Source organism: Zingiber officinale, chromosome 3B (genome assembly GCF_018446385.1).
Source record: "Zingiber officinale cultivar Zhangliang chromosome 3B, Zo_v1.1, whole genome shotgun sequence".
NCBI classification, from domain to species: Eukaryota; Viridiplantae; Streptophyta; class Magnoliopsida; order Zingiberales; family Zingiberaceae; genus Zingiber; species Zingiber officinale.
The window spans coordinates 121,086,538-121,104,220 of NC_055991.1; the positions used below are offsets into that span (position 1 = coordinate 121,086,538).

The 17,683-nt window shown below is 34.9% G+C and overlaps 1 protein-coding gene across 1 annotated transcript; it reads right to left on the bottom strand.

The window, feature by feature from the left end:
* Window positions 1-9,167: 9,167 nt before the first annotated feature.
* On the bottom strand, window positions 9,168-11,401 carry LOC122055173 (zinc finger MYM-type protein 1-like). Its single transcript, XM_042616555.1, has 3 exons — window positions 11,194-11,401; window positions 10,924-11,092; window positions 9,168-10,608 (listed from the first exon to the last, which is right to left on the bottom strand). The coding sequence occupies exons 1-3, from the start codon at window positions 11,399-11,401 to the stop codon at window positions 9,168-9,170; spliced, it is 1,818 nt and encodes a 605-aa protein (XP_042472489.1).
* Between the last annotated feature and the right edge of the window lie 6,282 nt (window positions 11,402-17,683).

Genomic DNA, 17,683 nt, shown 5'->3' on the forward strand with positions numbered 1-17,683 from the left:
TATAGTTATTTTTGGAAATACCAAACACAAGAGGCATATGATTCTAGAGTTTTCGGATTTGTTTCGAAGTTGTGTTTCTTTTCTTTTCTTTTTCAAATTTGTGATTCGATTGTTCTTTTTGGTTAAACCTAGAGTTATTTAAGGAAATAAATATTAGCTTTCCTTAAAAGGTTTTACCTAGACGGCGGTGGTTGCTCCCATATCCAAGAAGGCCATGTGCCTCGCCATGCAGTTCTGGAAGCCGATTTTGGAAATTAATATTTATGGAATTAATAACTTAGGTAGATTTGAATCAATAGTGTTAAGTTCCGCTTGCGATTCAAATCTAAACCATTAAGAACAGATAAGTTAAATTTGGAATCAATGATGTTAAGTTCCGTCTGCGATTCCTAATTTAACTTCTAAAGAATACAATATGTTATTTAAGGAAAGGTTCGACACTTGTACAAAAAAAATTTTGTACAGTGGAACCAGTACGATTTTCCTAGGACTAACCAACAAACTTGTAAGGCTTCTCCGCCTTTGGTAGTTACTATAAAGGAGTGTTTTCATAGTGGAGGGTGCGTGAGTGTGTGGATCCTTGGATTAGTCAACTCTTGTAAGGTGGATACCAAGTAAATCCTCTTGTTAGCGTTGTGTATTTTGTTTCTTTGTAATTTCCGCTGCATATCTTGAAGAAACAAGTAATGTCAAGCACGACGAGCGCACCGAGCTATTCACCCCCCCCCCCCTCCCCTCTAGCTACATAATCGGTCCCAACATATATGTTTGTGAAGTTCTTACTGCAACATGAGTGCAAGTTTCCTTTGACTTGAGATATACAAGTCATCTTGGTCATGGAGACTTATACTTTGACATCTTAAGCAAGTATCTCATTGAAGTGTGGACCCAGAATGATTGGGTATAAGTTGAAGTCCCCAAAGGTATTTAGATTGCCTACAGAGGATTCACCGCTCCTTGCGAGGAGATGTATATCCTATAGTCACTCGTTAGGATTATTACTCAAAGTCTTTGGCCAAAGCATCACATGTTAAGAGTGTGAGACTCTTGTACACATGTATGAGTAATTTGAATTCGCAAAACGAGGAAGTATTACTTGGACTAGGTGTGACATAGTCAGCCTAGTGGGGACAAGACACATAGACCATGTCCTGAACCAAATGACTATAAGACGAGTGAAAGAAACAAAGCACGACTCACTGTCGCTGCTAAAGGGTTTAGAATTAATTCTAAGATCAACTATGATTTTCCGACTAATTGGAGATCATGATGTATTACTAGGTGTTATTCATGATCGTTCTATAATTAAATAATTAATTATGGACGACCAAGATAAATCGAGAACCTATTAGGTTACATGTACTAACGAGTCTCTAAAAGACGTAAAACAAGTTAAAGAATAGAATTCTTAGATCAAGAGATAAATGTTTAGTTGGACCATACATAAGATAAATATAGAAATATTTATCGCAATGGAAGCGCGGATGAGTCACATCTCTTATGGAAGAGTTGGACTATATTTGATTTAATCATGAATTAATCATGAACCAACTTAGTCTAGCTGTGAACCAAACCAAGGGATTAATGAGCTAATTTTTTGTTTAAGGGATAATGTATTGGATTTGGACTTTCTAATCCAACTCATTAATGAAGGCTATATATTAATATGGTTGACAGAAAATTAGACACATGAGATCATTAATTGGCTTGCAAGATTTTTGGAAAACCTTAACCCAATTTCTCCTCTCCCTCTCCCTCTCCGCTCTCTCTTTGTCGTTGCCAACAAAGGGAAGCCCTTTCCCTTATTGCCATGACCACCACAAGGAAGAAATCTCTTCCTCTTCCTCTTCCTCTTGATCCCTCTTCTTCGCTTGTGGTTAGTAACTTCCGAAGGAGAGGCTTGTACTCAAGGAGTTATATTGAGGAGCTCGATGTGGATATGAATAGAGGTGAAGTTCGACAACGTCGCTACGGTTGATGCCCTTCTCATTACAGGTCATTCGTAAGGAACACCTAGCGTGAATTTATTTTCCGTAAAAATTAAATTATGTGATCATGTTTGACATGTTGTATCCTTATATGCATGTGGTGCGTGTGATGTAATAATTTAAGAATTATTATGTTTTATTTTTCGCTGCGCATGTTTACGAAACGTGTTTTAGTACATACCACATTGGGTATATCCCAACAAATAGTGCGGCGGCAGAAAGTGGGACACATAGCGTTTAGCTATTAGAAGACATTAATGAGGCTTAATTAAAACATATGGTCGTGTGCTCAACCAATGATCAGAGATTTGTATGATCTTCAAAAAATTTGGATGATATCAGCTACTATGAAAGGATGCTCATCCGAGGGAGCGCAGGGAAAGGAGAAATTTCGCTAAGTGTTATCTCCCATTGTCTCGATTGCCACAGAGAGTGGGTTATCACACAACAGAGCGGCCGATGCACCAACTGCCTTAGGCGGTATGATCCGAGCGACAACTACAAACCCATCCAGTGAAATAAAGTCGAACAACATTGACATTTGTTTTGATCAGAAACTTGGGAGCATATATGGTCCGATCAGACATGGAAACCACCGAAAACTCTACTGATTCAGTCAATCAAACTTGCAGTCTCCTTCGACTAGACTTGAGGGGGAGGCTTGTGATGCAGTGATAAAAGGGGGCCCGCCCGGCATGAGTCAACTGCCAAGGTGGAGGTCAAAGTCAAGGTGGTCAATACTAGAGTGTCAAAAGGCTCACCTACGACGGCCAAGCAGAGGACCTTAGTAAGGCTAGTCGGGACAATAAGTATCCAATCTGCAAGTGACTTGTCCGAGTTGACCATCCGTCCAGCTCGAGATAATACGATAAGATAGCCAGACGCTTAATGCGGAGTGGTAGGATGCTGAGGAGACTGAAGAGGTTGTTTGATCAGGAGGGACAAGCTACTACGCCCAGTCACTGCAAGGAAGAGCAGCTGAGGTCGACAGAGCGGAGGAGTCCCGGCCAAGCAACTATCCCGCTCGGCCATGAAGCGGGACCATTGTTATATCTTTCAATATCCTTTTGAGAGATAGTGCAGCTCACACGAGACATGATCAACAGACGGATAGTACAGCGAAAGCTTCTACTGTCTTGTCAAGGCTATGCATGCCCTGTTAAGATATATTGTCAGAAACACTTTCTTGACATGTCCTTTCATATGACACATTGAAGAACGTGTCCATGCCTTGAGGAGCGTGCACGCTGTCCACCAGGACTCTATATAAAGGGAAGTCCAAGCATCGGGCGAGGTACGTGTTATTCATTGTTTGCGCTTGCATTACTGTTACTCCGCTTTCCTTTACAGTTCCAATGACTGACTTGAGCATCGAAGGGCCAACGTCGGAGACCCCTTCCTGGCTCAGCACTGACGTTGCTTGTTTTGCAGAGCGGGACCCGGTCTACATCCAGTTAATGCAACAGTCATATCCCTAGCTTTCCACCTTCCCGTTTCCCGATAGGATCAATATTTATTTTTAGCCAAATAAATTGTAAATTTATTATTTTCTTGATATGTAGTATTATATCTAATAATAATACTTTATTTAATACCATAAAATTTATATTTTTTGAATTAGGTTATAAAACTTGAATAAGAAAATTTTAAATCATCATTTTCGATTCTAATCAGAAAAAACGGTGAACGAATTTTTTTTAAACGTCAAAAGGTCTAAATTTTTTATTTCCGTCTATGCCGTTAAATAGGCTTGAGCCGGCTTACCTCTGCATTATTCAACATTGTCTTTATTTGTTTGTACCAGCTTCACTGATTCCTTTTTAATTTTCGCATCTCCACTCCGTTTAACTCGTAAGTTATATAATAAATATTTAAATCATACTGTAGAGGTTGATTTTGAGTCTTCAAATGAGATTCGAACATCTGAATTATATATATATATATATATATATATATATATATATATATATATATATATATATATATATATATATATATATATATATATAATCATATCATATATATATATATATAATCATATCCGAAAGTCGAGACGATGAATATTAAGATGTGGTGTTTCTGTTGATCATGTGTAGACTTCGCTCTGACCTGTAACCACAACTACATCAGTGCCGAGCCAAGGAAGGGGTCCCGATGTTGGTCCTCTGACGCTCAAGTCAGTCACCGGTGTGGCAAGAAGCAAAGAACGAAAACTGTAGCACAACTGTAGAGATCGCGAGAAAAGCATACCTCCGCCAATACCTGTACCCCATTTTATATAGGGCTCATGTAGCGTGTGTGCACGCTTCTCAAAGCGGACACGTTGTCACAATCCTTCCTCGAAGAGATATGTCAGGAAAGTGTTCCTGACACAGAAACTTAACGGGCCGAGCATATATCTGAAGTGATAGTGGAAACTGATCTTCTGCCTGACCATGACGTCCGTCGACGGTACTAACTCCCAAAAGGATGTCAAAAGATATCCTGCAGTGTCTGTTGCTCAGCCGAACGAGATGCCCGCTCGATTGAGGATTCCTTGTCCCAGTGTCTTCCGTTGTTGGGCTGAGTGGGATGGCCGCTCGGCTAGAGTCCGTTGTCTGACTGATAAATCCACTATTTGGCCGAACGGGAAAGTCGTTCGGCCGATACTTCCATCGTCTAGTTGCTGCACGTGTACCTGGATCGAGCGGAATAGCCGCTCAGCTGCTGTTAGTATGTGGTATGTTCGGTTATGACTCTACTCTGCTGACGTCCTGAGTATCAATGTAAGGCCGAGCGTGATCGCCGCTCGGCATGCTTCCACGGACACTTGGCGCACCTTCCCGTCTTGAGCGTCTTAGCTCAGCTGGTGGCCAAGCTAGTAATGTATCGGATCGGGCCTTTCATATCTTGGTCGGGCAAATCACTCACCCGCCCGATCAATAATAGTGGGATGTTGACCGTCTTGACTTTGACCTCCATTGCGACGAAGACCTGGCCTTTCCTAAGATGAGCTTCTGTTTATCATCGTATCAAAATATATATATATATATATATATATATATATATATATATATATATATATATATATATATATATATATATATATATATATGAGATGGAATGTTTACCTTCCAACATGTCGAAACATCAACCGTTAGGGTTGAACATTCAATTAATTCGGTTAATTTGATATTAATTTTGTATAAATTCTTTTTATTGTTATTTTAAACAAATTTAGTTAATTCGTTGTTAACTGAAATAACTAATTCGGTTAATTTAGTTTTAGTAAAACTTTGATTTGATTCAATTAGTCAACACTAAATCAATTTTTGATTAATTCAATTAATTTATGGACCGAATTAATCGAATGTTCACCCCTATCTATAATGGGTTATAAGTTTGCAAGTTTGCTTACAAATGAAGCATCACTGCTTCGCTGTTCCGTGAATGAGTTAGGAATGCGTTAAGACTTGACGGACATATATATATATATATATATATATATATATATATATATATACGAACGCAGTAGTTCTATTTTAATGAATTCCTCTGCTGGACACCAGTCAAGGAAGCCTTCCTCGTTGGTGTACATATATAGTTGTATTCGGCTGGATATTTCTCTAAAACCGTGAGGGTTCGATTCTTAGTTGGATTGTAAGTTCTGTATATTTGGTATCACGGGTGGAACTAAATGGGGGGCCTAAATTGTTCGTCTGTTTTTCCCTCTCCGCAGCAAGCAACCCAGCTTCGTCTCCTTCCGACCTTCCATCTCTCCAGCAAGCAACTCCCTCCATTTGGATGGTCTTCTTCTCTCTAAACCCTGGGGACACACTTTCCCTAATTTAATTGTGTAAAACGGCGGGTCCCGCCGCCCAGCGGCCCCCTAGGCCTGGCCCCCCAGGAATCCTAAGAGGAAGTAAATCAGCGGTGAATGCTGGCCCGGTTAAAGCGTGGTGTCTCCGGAATTTAACACAGCCGGCCCAGATTATTCATCCAGTACGCGTCCGTGCACCTTCGACCCTACAACTCATTGTGCAAGGATGTCACGTCTTAACCGGTTGATCCAGCCCGCGGGGGCCACTTTCCCTAATTTAATGATAGAATAGGAAGAGGATAAAATAAATACGTGAGCAATAATTACTTATTATTCATGCATATTTATTTTCAGATAATATAATATATAATGTTTAAAAAGTACAATTAATCAATTAATAAATAATAAAATTATTTTTAAAATAATTATAATTATAATAGAATTATTAAAATAATTATAATATTTGATTTGATGATCAATTATGATTCTCTTTTATTTCTTTTACCTGGTGCAGCAAGCAACCTCCAGTCTCCTTTTCTCTTCCTAGCAAGCCAGCAAACAACACACTTCGTTTCCTTCCCTCTCCAAAGCAAGCAACACTCTCCGCATAACACGCCCTCCACACATCAAGTAAGGACGACACGACCGCTTGTGCTGCTCGGTGAGGCAACAACGTGGTAGCCTTTTGAGTAATCGTTGCCCCACCAAGCAGCAAACCGTGCGGCCAGTGCCTCGCCAGGCATCGACGCGGCTGCTCTTGAAGGGATCACTCGCGAAGCGGCCGTTGCCTGCAAGGTAGCGACGCTGCCACCTCGCGATCGACCGTTGCCTTGCACGATCACGTCATTGTTTGGTGGGGGCAGCAGCCGCTCGTGAGGCTGCCACATCGCCTACCTCGCCATGTAGCACAAGCGATCACGCCTCCCTCTGATAATTATACAATAATGATAAAACAGTCAATTATAAACTACAGTTCGTTTAAATTATATCATAAATCTTTCTTTTGCCCCCCTTTTTACATTGAAATCGGTGTTTTATACTACTTAGCATTCCCTTTTTGTGTGCTTATTATAAAATTATAGATCTAGCATTCTTTTTTGGGAAATTATACTTTATAATTATAAGATTTTATTTTGTTTTACTTTAAAAACTATATATATAGCTCCGTCGTAAAAGCAATTGATGTCTCTCTTTTTATTTTTTATTTACGGTGGTGGTGATTTTATTATTATTATTATTATTATTATTATTATTATTAAACTTTTTTAAAGAAATGTCAAAGTGACACTTTGTTTAAAACACCAGTCTTCGATCGTGAACATTTAAAATATACTAATGATCGTGCACACGCATTGCGTGTAAACATCTCTAACAACTAAAAAAAATTCAATGTTCATTCTGTATCTAATGTACCGAAGGAAAACATATGAAATTATATTAATTAAAGCATTATAGTATTAAAATACTAAAGATGAGTCATTAGGGTAAAGTAACTATCTTTTGAAAATCTAAAGAATTAATTATTTGGGTAAGATTCGTCAGACCCATGCAATAGTACAATAATGCAAGGGTGACGTTAGAGAATCCCAACAACAAACTAATAACGGGCTTCCCTATGCAAAAAAATTAATTTAATTTAATATTATACTTATCTTAGTAAAAAAACTAAGAAAAGTATATTTTTTAACATCGTTGACCTAAAATATTTATAGAAATTTCTTTGATCCTAGTGTTGTCAATTCTAAGATGTGGGACTAAAGAGAACTATATTTTTTTATATAAAACAACCAGAGAAAATTAATGATGAGAAAAATTTATAATAATACGCTGCAGCTAAGTCTCGAACTCTAGATCAATGATTGTTTCGCTTGTGGAATTACTAATAAACCTTGGAATTATTTTTAAACTGAATAGAAAAAAAAGGACAATAACGTAAATTCATTTTAAGCTTCACCAAAGTTAGTTAGTAAAGGGGGAAGAATTTTAATAAAATAGTAAGATTAAGGAAGAATACAATATACTACGAGTAATAATAATAATAATAATAATAATTATTATTATTATTATTAAATTTTTTAAAAGAAATCCAAAGCGACACTTTATTTAAAACATCAGTCTTTGATCGTGAACATTTAAAATATATTAAGGAGGAATACAATATATATACACTATAAGTATATGATAAAAAAATAAAAGAGTGATAAAAGAGGTATTTTTATTAATTTTTTAATAAAAATTTAAATTGGTACCATTTGCACTCATGATCTAATTAAATCAGGTTTTGAGCTAAGTGTGAATGCTAACAAATTTAATGGATCTAGAGGACCAGAGATCAAACTAAAGTCCAGTCAAGTCAAAGAGGATCAAATGACTAACAAAAGGTCCAATTGAGTCAAAGAGAATTAGACAGCAAGCATGAAGCTCAGTCGAGTTAGCGAGGACCAAACGATTGGTTGAAGTCCAGATAATGCATATTGCATGAAGACTTGGTGAGTCAAGAGATCAGCAAATGTTAAGTGGAGGAAAGTACTAGAGGAGAGAGATCCACTGAGGACAAGTCCCAGTGAGACTATAAGCGTTGGTTCAACTTAAATCCATTTTAGAAATCTATGTTAAAACTAAATCATATTCTTGGTAAGACAAGATCTAACTAATAAATATATAAAAATTATTCATGCATATATTTTTCTAACTCTGTGTTACAGAGATATACGTAGATCTTCAAATCTTGCATGTGTGGCCACTGACAGAGCCTGATTTCAAATTCGGAGTCAAAAGATATGACCTCCGAAAGATTTTTGTGATGAACCAATGGATTGGAGACACCTCAGATGGATTGGAGGTGCCTCTAATGTATTGGAGGTGCCTCAGATTAGTAATTTTATCTCTTCTGTATCGGATAAGGCTTATTGGAGTTGCCCTAGGTCATTGGAAACACCTCTAATGACCTATATATATAAGAAGGATTCAACCAGCTTTCAAGATACAACTTATTGTAGGATCGAAGCGCACTAAGAGGGGGGTGAATCACATGTATTTTAAAAATAGAGTCCTTTTTTAAAACTTAATAAAAAGTGCAGTGGGAAAACTAAATAAAAGCAAAAACATAAGACTCGATCGGTTACTTGGTTCTAGTGGTGTAGTCAGGATTTTCAATTAGGGGGGGTGTGAATTCAACAAATTAAAAAAAAATATATATAACACAGAAAATGTATAATAAAAGTTATATATGAACTTCATATGTTTTTTTACAATATCACTCTTCGAGATTTCATATTTTGAAAATGCTGAATAATAGCTTCATTATCAATGCTATCAAACACATCTTCCTCAATATATGGTATCAAACAATCATTTACCATATCATCTCCCAACCGATTTCAAAGTGAGATTTTGATTATTTTCATTGATGAAAACACTCTCTCTACAGTTGCAGTTGCAACAGGTAATAGCAATGCTAACTTCAAAAGTAAATATACCAAAGGAGACAGACGATGTTTTTTCAATTGAACCATCCTTTTAGCAAGCTGGCTAATCCCCACAACCTCAGAGAATTGATTGCTACTCCACATATCAAAAATAAAGTTATCAAGTTGGGGCTCAAGATGCATTAACTCCATTGGGGAAAAATCGGATGGACAAAACTGAGCAAACTGTTTTCTCTTATCATAAGCAGAGAATGAATTTGATGGATCAAGACAACTCATACACAACAACAACTCCGTGTTCACCTCGTTAAAGCGACTATTCAACTCCTGAAGTTGCCAATCTATCACTTCATAAAACGTTTCAACACGATAATAGTGAAGATTTGTCCTTCCTACAATATTTCGTCGTGATCTCCCATGAAAGACGAACAAGTCTTCCATGTGCGGGGTGACTACCTCATACTTAACACAAAATAAAGAAACTTCATTTAGTAACAAATCCCAATCATCATCTCTCATAGTTTGCAATTGATGTTTGCTTGATCTTACAAGAATCATGACATTTACAATGTCTTGATCTTTTCTTTGTAAAGCTTGCGACAAATCATTCATGACTCCCAAGATATTCTTCATTAAGTGCATCTGAAATATAAATTCATATTTTTCAATCAATTCCAACAGATTATTTGCTTGTGCCCTTTGCTTGTGATCTTTTCCCTCCTCTTCAAAAAATAAAAGGATATCAATAATTGAAGGATACAAATGTATCAAACTTAACAATGTATTATAATGTGAACCCCAATGTGTACTCCCAGCTCTTTTTAATGTCATCTCTTGATTCATACCTTGTCCAGTGAAGATATCACCATTGCAAATTCCTTTAATAACTTTTTCAAATTGTTTCTCGCGAAGTATATCTCTTCGCTTGCATGATGCTCCAACAATATTGTTCAATTGTGCAACCACATCAAAAAAAGTAGAAATTTTTATATGATTTTCAGCAACAGCTACAAGTGTAAGTTGCAGTTGATGAGCAACATAATGAACATAATAAACAGAAGGATTCTCCATCATAATTAAGCTTTTTAAGCCATTGAATTCTCCTCTCATATTACTAGCTCCATCGTATCCTTGCCCCCGTAAATTAGATATAGATAATCCATGTTGGCACAACAAAGAATCAATAGCAGTTTTAAGTGATAAGGCAGTAGTGTCGCTTATATGTACAATGCCTAGAAAGCGCTCAACAATATTTCCCCTTTCATCTACAAACCGTAAAACAACTGCCATTTGTTCTTTAACAGATATATCACGAGCCTCATCAACCAATATAGTAAATAATTCATCACCGAGATCTCCAAGAATAGAATTAGTGGTTAAATAAGCAATGGATCTGATAATATCTTTCTAAATATCAGGCGATGTCAATTTGAGATTTGAGGGAGCATTGTCTAGTGCAACTCTATTGATATCCTCATTATGGTCAGCAAGAAATCTTAACAATTCAAGAAAATTACCATGATTAAGTGAGTTTGTTGATTCATCATGACCGCGAAATGTTAATCCTTGACGCACAAGAAATCTTATGCAATCAATTGATGTTGTCAAATGAACACGATAATCGATAGCTACTTGACTAGACTACTTGACCAAACAAGTTTCAATATGTTGTTTTTGATTCATTAAATCATAAGCCGCCATCATGCACCTGTTGTGAATGCTGCTCTGATTTCCAACATGTTCATTAAATTTTTCTTTCTTTCTCCAATTTTTAAATCCCTCAGTAACAAAAGAATCACCGCCACTTTGGCCACCATGATCCGCTTTTAATAAATAGCAATAAAGACAAAAAGTCGCATCTTTTGCAATGCTGTATTCTAGCCAATTAGGATGAAGACTAAACCATATAGCTTGAAATCTTCGTTTCTCTTTGGGACAAGAACGCCAAGGAAATTCATGATTTTTAGGCTGAAATGACCTTTTTGCAAATAGTAACGTCGAACAATCTCCCTTTCATTAACATTATACTCAAGAATGTGTTTTCTTAGCCCAGGATCACTAGGATACTCATTTGAGTCAGCATCAAGAGGAGCTGGTGGAGGAGGCGGAGGAGGAGGAGGTGGTGGAGGGGGAGATGACTTGTTTGAAGTAGGTTCATCTCGTATTTTCTTCAAATACCTCAACATTGTTATTTCACCTAATTTATCATCAACATAATATTTTAGAAACATAATCATCTAATTAATGACTATTTGTTTTCAGCAATTTATATTCAAAAACAAATAATAAACGAAATTGATAGAGAGTTAATGATCCCTTATTTTTCACACATATTGGTAGAGATATAAAGTCAAATGTTTACATTATAAAAACATATTTTTCTAGTTATATGACTATCTAATTTTAATTCTTATCATAAAGATGATTCGTTTTATATGCATGTTGTTATTATAAAATATTGGTATAAATCATATGATAAGTCTATTCATGGAATAAATGATACGATTCAATTGATCAAATTTTTGAATGATCATTAATGACATTCCTCACATTCATATAACAAACCAAACATCAAATGTACTTTTCACCTCAATATGTGTAAACATTTAACATACTTGAATAACAAACAAAAACATGAATATATGCAAAATTAACACTACATGTTTTTTTCAATACTTAAATTCGTAATCGAAAGAAATCAAGTAAGAAAATTTTACCTCAATCAAAAGACATTTATTGTGGAGTGTCGGTAGTGTTGTCAGCAAACGATAGCAGCGATAGCGGCGAAGCAATGATGGCAGCGTTGGCAGCAAACGATAACAGCGTTGGCAGCGGTGTACAATGATAGGCCGACAATGATGTGGATGGCAACGACAATGTGCGACGGAGGATTTTGAGGGCAAAATTAAGATTAGAGAAAAATAAGATGAGAATTAGGGGAGGAAGAAGAACATGGGATAGAGGAAAAAGGAAAGGGTAATAGTGGAGGAAGAAGAAAATGGAAGAGGGAAAAAATAAGGTTATGTGGGAAGAAGCTTCGCCGATAGGGAACAAAAATAGGAAAAAGAGAAAAATAAAAAGCTTCGACGGCGAAGAGAAACAACTTTTTTGGACAAACGAGAGAGAGAGAGAAATTAAAACACGATGCAAGGTTTTGACTTTTGATTGGAGTTTTCCATAAAAGTCTAGATACTTTTAGATTTATAAATAAATGTTTTTTATTTTATTTTTAATCATATTAATTTTTTTTCTCCAAATCTGAGAGGCGGTGATCGCCCCCCCCGGCGGCCGCCCCACAGTAGGCCCCTGCTTGGTTCGGAACCTTCAACAACTCCTACTCCAAGACTCACGATCTCTCGAACTGCCGTATCGATGGGCAATCCACTAAATTCTCTTCCGGAACCGCCGGAAGAGTAATCCGAATACAAAGATGAGGAAAGTGTAACACCCTACACTTTCCTTATAAGTATGAAAAATATATTACCAACACTTCGAAGAATCGAATCTGATTGGGCTCATGTGTTGGTGTTGGTCTGTCGGCAATGGTCGGATGTCATGTTGCAGCAACGCAACAGCAACAGAAAAGTCGTAGTAGCTCGTATGAAAGTTCTATGTCTTCTGCTGGATGAATACCCCTTTTATATGGTATTGGAGGTGCCTTCAACCCCAAAACTCATCCTCGAAGAAGCGGCCCTCATCCTCGACGATGCCTTTTGGTGCCCTCATTGAGCACCGAGGAGCCTCCAACACTCTAAGATGCCTCCCCACAGGCCAGAAGCGCCTCCCCTTAACTTGTTTGACGCAGTAATCTTTCGAACCGCATATCTTTTGACTTCGAGCTCAGAATCATGCTTTATTAGTTGTCATGCATGTAGAATTTGAAGATCTACAACAAAGAGTTAGAAAAAAAATATATTCATGAACAATTTATATATTTTTATGAGTTAGATCTTATTTTTCCAAGACTAGGATATAGTCAAGGTATCAGTATAGCTTTCCAAAATGAATCTAAACTGAATCTGCGCCTAAAGTTCCTAATTCGGACTCATCTTCACTGAAATATTCTCCTCCAATGATTTATCTTACTTATCATGCAAAATCGCTTGACTCACTTTTGGTGCACTAGGTCTTCCATCAGTTGTCAGGTTCGCAGACTCAACTGAATTTCGGCCAGCTGTCAGGTCCCGCGAATGCAGCTGGACTTACCTCTAGATATCAGGTCACTCATTGATCTATCTGGACTTTTATACCAGCTATTAGGTCCTCCAGACCTAGCTGCATTTCATCCTGGTGTCAGACCCGTCAAGTCCAGTACACTTAGTAGAAAAGTTAAATCACACCACATCTAACTTTAATCAATTTGTCATTTATCAAAATTTAGATTTGATCATTGGTGTCAACTACACCAACACTCATATACAAGCATTCTTGCACTTTCTGTTGCACTGTCTCTTTGCTATCACTCTATCGCGACTCTGCTACACCCAATTGCTACAGTCAGAGTGACACTGACCATGAGCTATGAACGAGAACTACAACAAGTGTCGGTAACATTGTATTTTCAAATTATTATTATACTTGCATAGGAAAGTGTAGGATGTTATACTTTCCTCAGTTCTGTAATCGATATCTCAGTTCTGTAATTGATATCTTTTCCCAAAAGTTTTTTGGAGGAGAATTTAATGGATTGCCCAATCAATATGGTCTGAGGGATCATGAGCCTTGGAGTGGGAGTCATCGAAGGTTCCAAACAAGTCTTTTACTTTCTGCTGCATACTTGAACTTTCGATAAATTTTTTAAACCGAAAAAGAAATGTTTTACAAACGAGATTCATCCCCTCTCGTTTATTTTCGATCCTACACTTGGTATTAGATCGGGGTTGCTCGGAATTGGTTCCACTGAAGTTCGTGCAATATCTCTCGAGCCGTCTTTCACATTTCTTATTTTAATACCACACTATTTACCCGAAAACAAAGTCTTGGAACATTCTAGTCTATATTTCTTACAAGTATACCGATATCTCATTAAGAAGGGTGAAACATCTACGAACCTCTACTATACAATCAAGAAGATTTCAAATACCGAAGACGAGCAATGAAATGTTTCTTAGGAAGTGAAAATTTTGACAATTTGTTGATATTGAAAAAACCCTCTTGAGACTCCGAGTTGAACAAAAAGATAATTGAGTTGATTTATAAAATTTTATCTAACAATGTCTTACACAGATTAGAAAAGTATAAGAATACATATGAGCTTTTGACCCAGCTGAACAAGTTTCATAAGGATCTGTCAAAGCTGGAGGATCAAGTCAAAATCGAACTTAAATTTGAATCTGAATCACCAAAAAAGTCTACTGAATTAGGGGTTACAATTCAAGTAAGTCAATTTATAAATTACAAAAATACCCCTATAATGCATGATCATTTAGATAATTATTCTTGCAACAATTTAAATTTTAAAATTGCATGCTAAGTAGATTTAAAAACTTCAACTTTAATTAAGAATTCTGAATTAAATAATGATCTAAATTTTCATCAAGTCAATCAAGACTTTAGTCAAATCAATATTAACATTGACTTGAGATAAAAAATATATATATATATAAATCATAAAAATTTGAAATTAAAAATACTTAAATAAATATCTAAATATCAGATTATAAAAACTTAATTAATAATAACATAATTTTAAAAGTTAATTTAAATATAAATATTAAAAAGATAATAAGATCAAATCATAATTCAAAATAAAATCTAGAAAATTTTGAAACATTAGAAATGATAAATTCAATAAATAATTACTTAAATTCAAAAATAAAAATTAAAAACTATAACTTAAATATTACATATTTAGAAAATTCTGATAAGATAAGTTTCAATTAACAATCAATGCTAAATTTGAAATAAAATTTAAATAAAATTAAAGTTAATACATTAAATTTATAATTGGAAATTAATCTGAAAATTAATTAATTAAATAAATTAAATATTAATTAATCTAAGAATTATTTTATTTGAAAATTAATTTAACTTAATTATTAATCTAAAAATAATTGTAACTTATTTATTAATCCAAATTTAATTAAGTTCATTTAATTAAAAGTTAATAATTCAAAATTAATTAATTTAATCTTAACTTAATTAATAATAAGTTAATAACTAATCAATTAATTTAATCTGAAATTAATTTTAAACTTAATTAAATTTTAAAAATTCAAAAATAACTAATAATTTAATCAATTCAAATATTAAGATAAATTTAAATAGAAAACTTAAAATTTTAAAAATATTTAATCAAGACAATCATCAAATTAAACTGGAACTAGATAAGATTATTTATAATCTTAATTTAATTTTTTTGATCAAGATAAATCTAAATCTTAAAATTAATTATAATAAAGTAGTCTTTATCATAATAAAAATTATTTGTATCCAAGACCAGACACCAGCCTAAAATCCAGTTGGGTCAGGGAGGATAAAACAACTGGCAGGAAGTCCAGACAACTGGAAGAAAGTCCAGTCGAGTCAGGGAGGACCATACGACTGCCTGAAGTCTAGATGATGTATCTGGCAAGAAGACCTAGTGGGTCAAGAGATAAGACATCAAGTAAGTCTACAAATGGTAAGTAGAGGTAAGCACTGGAGGAGAGAGATCCAGTGAAAATGAGTCCAAGTGGGACTATAGGTACTAATCCAACTTAGATCTATTTTAGAAATCTAGATTGAGACTAAGACTAAATCCTGGTTTTGGTAAAATAGGATTTAACTCATAAATATATATAAACTATCCATGCATATATTTTTTTTAACTCTATGTTGTAAAGACATACATAGATCTTCAAATCCTGCACACGTGGCCACCGATAGAGCCTGATTCCTAGTCCGGCAAACCAGTGGATTAGAGACACCTCGAATGAATTGGAGGTGTCTTAGATGGATTGGAGGCGCCTAGAATGGATTGGAGTCATCTCAGATTAGTAATTTTATCTCTTCTGCATCAGATAAGGCCTATTAGAGGTGCCTCTAATGACCTATAAAATGAGGATTCTGTCAGCTTTCAAGATACTACTCATATACAAGCATTCTTGTACTTTCTGTTGTGTTGTCTTTCTGCTTCCGTTCTATTGCAACTCTGCTACGTTCAACTACTACAATCAAAGCGATACCGGCCTTGAGTTATAAACTACAACTACAACAAGTGTCGGTAACATTATATTTTCAAATTATTATTATACTTGCATAGGAAAATGTAGATTGTTACACTTTCTTCAGTTCTATAATCGATCTCTATGTCCGAATGTTTTTTGGAGGAGAATTTAATGGATTGCCCAATCAATATGGTCCGAGGAATCGTGATCCTTGAAGCAGGATCCATCGAAGGCTCTGAACCAAGTAAAATTAAATGAGTCTTTTACTTTCCACTATGTTATACTTATTCTTTTCGCTACATACTCAAATTTTTAATAAATTTTTAAAACCCATAAAGAGAAGTTTTACAATCGAGATTCACCCCCATCTTTTGTTCATTTTTTATCTTACATAGGTAACCAATTTAGGTAATTTAAGTAGGTCAAATAAATATAAAAATTTTTATTTTTATTGTAAAATTTAAACTTTAGAAGTTAACCAGTTTTAAATGGAATGCACAATGAAAAAGTCATTGAAGAGGTATGAAAGTACATAGAAAAATAAGGTATTAAATGACTTGCAAAATTAATTAACATGATATTAAAAATGAAAAAAAATGTCTGATAAATAAATGGCAAGTACTCTAGTTCTTTTATATAAAACCAAGGAAGATGTACAAAATTGTGTAAATTATAGGGGTATTAAACTGATGAATCATACCATAAAACTTTGGAAAAGAGTAACAGAAAAATGATTAAGAAAAAAAATCATGGTAATCGTAAATCAATTTGGGTTAATGTTTGAAAGGTTGACAATAGAAACTATATATCTTCTTAGACAACTAATTAAAAATATTAAGAGAAAAAAAGATTTATACATAGTATTTATTGATTTAGAAAAAATTTATGATAAAGTCTCAAGAGAAATTATATGGAGAATTCTAGAAAAGAGAGATGTTAATATAATATATATTGAATTAATTAAGGATATATATGAGAATGTAGCAACTAGAATAAAACTTCAAGTAAAATAACTGAAGCATTTTTAATAAAAATAGGATTACATCAAGGTTCAGCTCTAAATCATTATCTTTTTACACTAATTATGGACGAATTACTGCACACATTTAAGACATAGTATGGTGGTGCATTTTGATATCGTGTATCGATGATATTATTTTGGTAGATAAAACACATAAAGAAGTAAAATACTAAACTAGAATCTTGACAAAAAAAATACTAAAAAAGTTTTAGACTTAGTAGATAAAGATCGAACATATGAAATTTAAGTTTAGTAATATTAGACGTAATGAAATAATTGTTAAGATTGGAGATGACGTA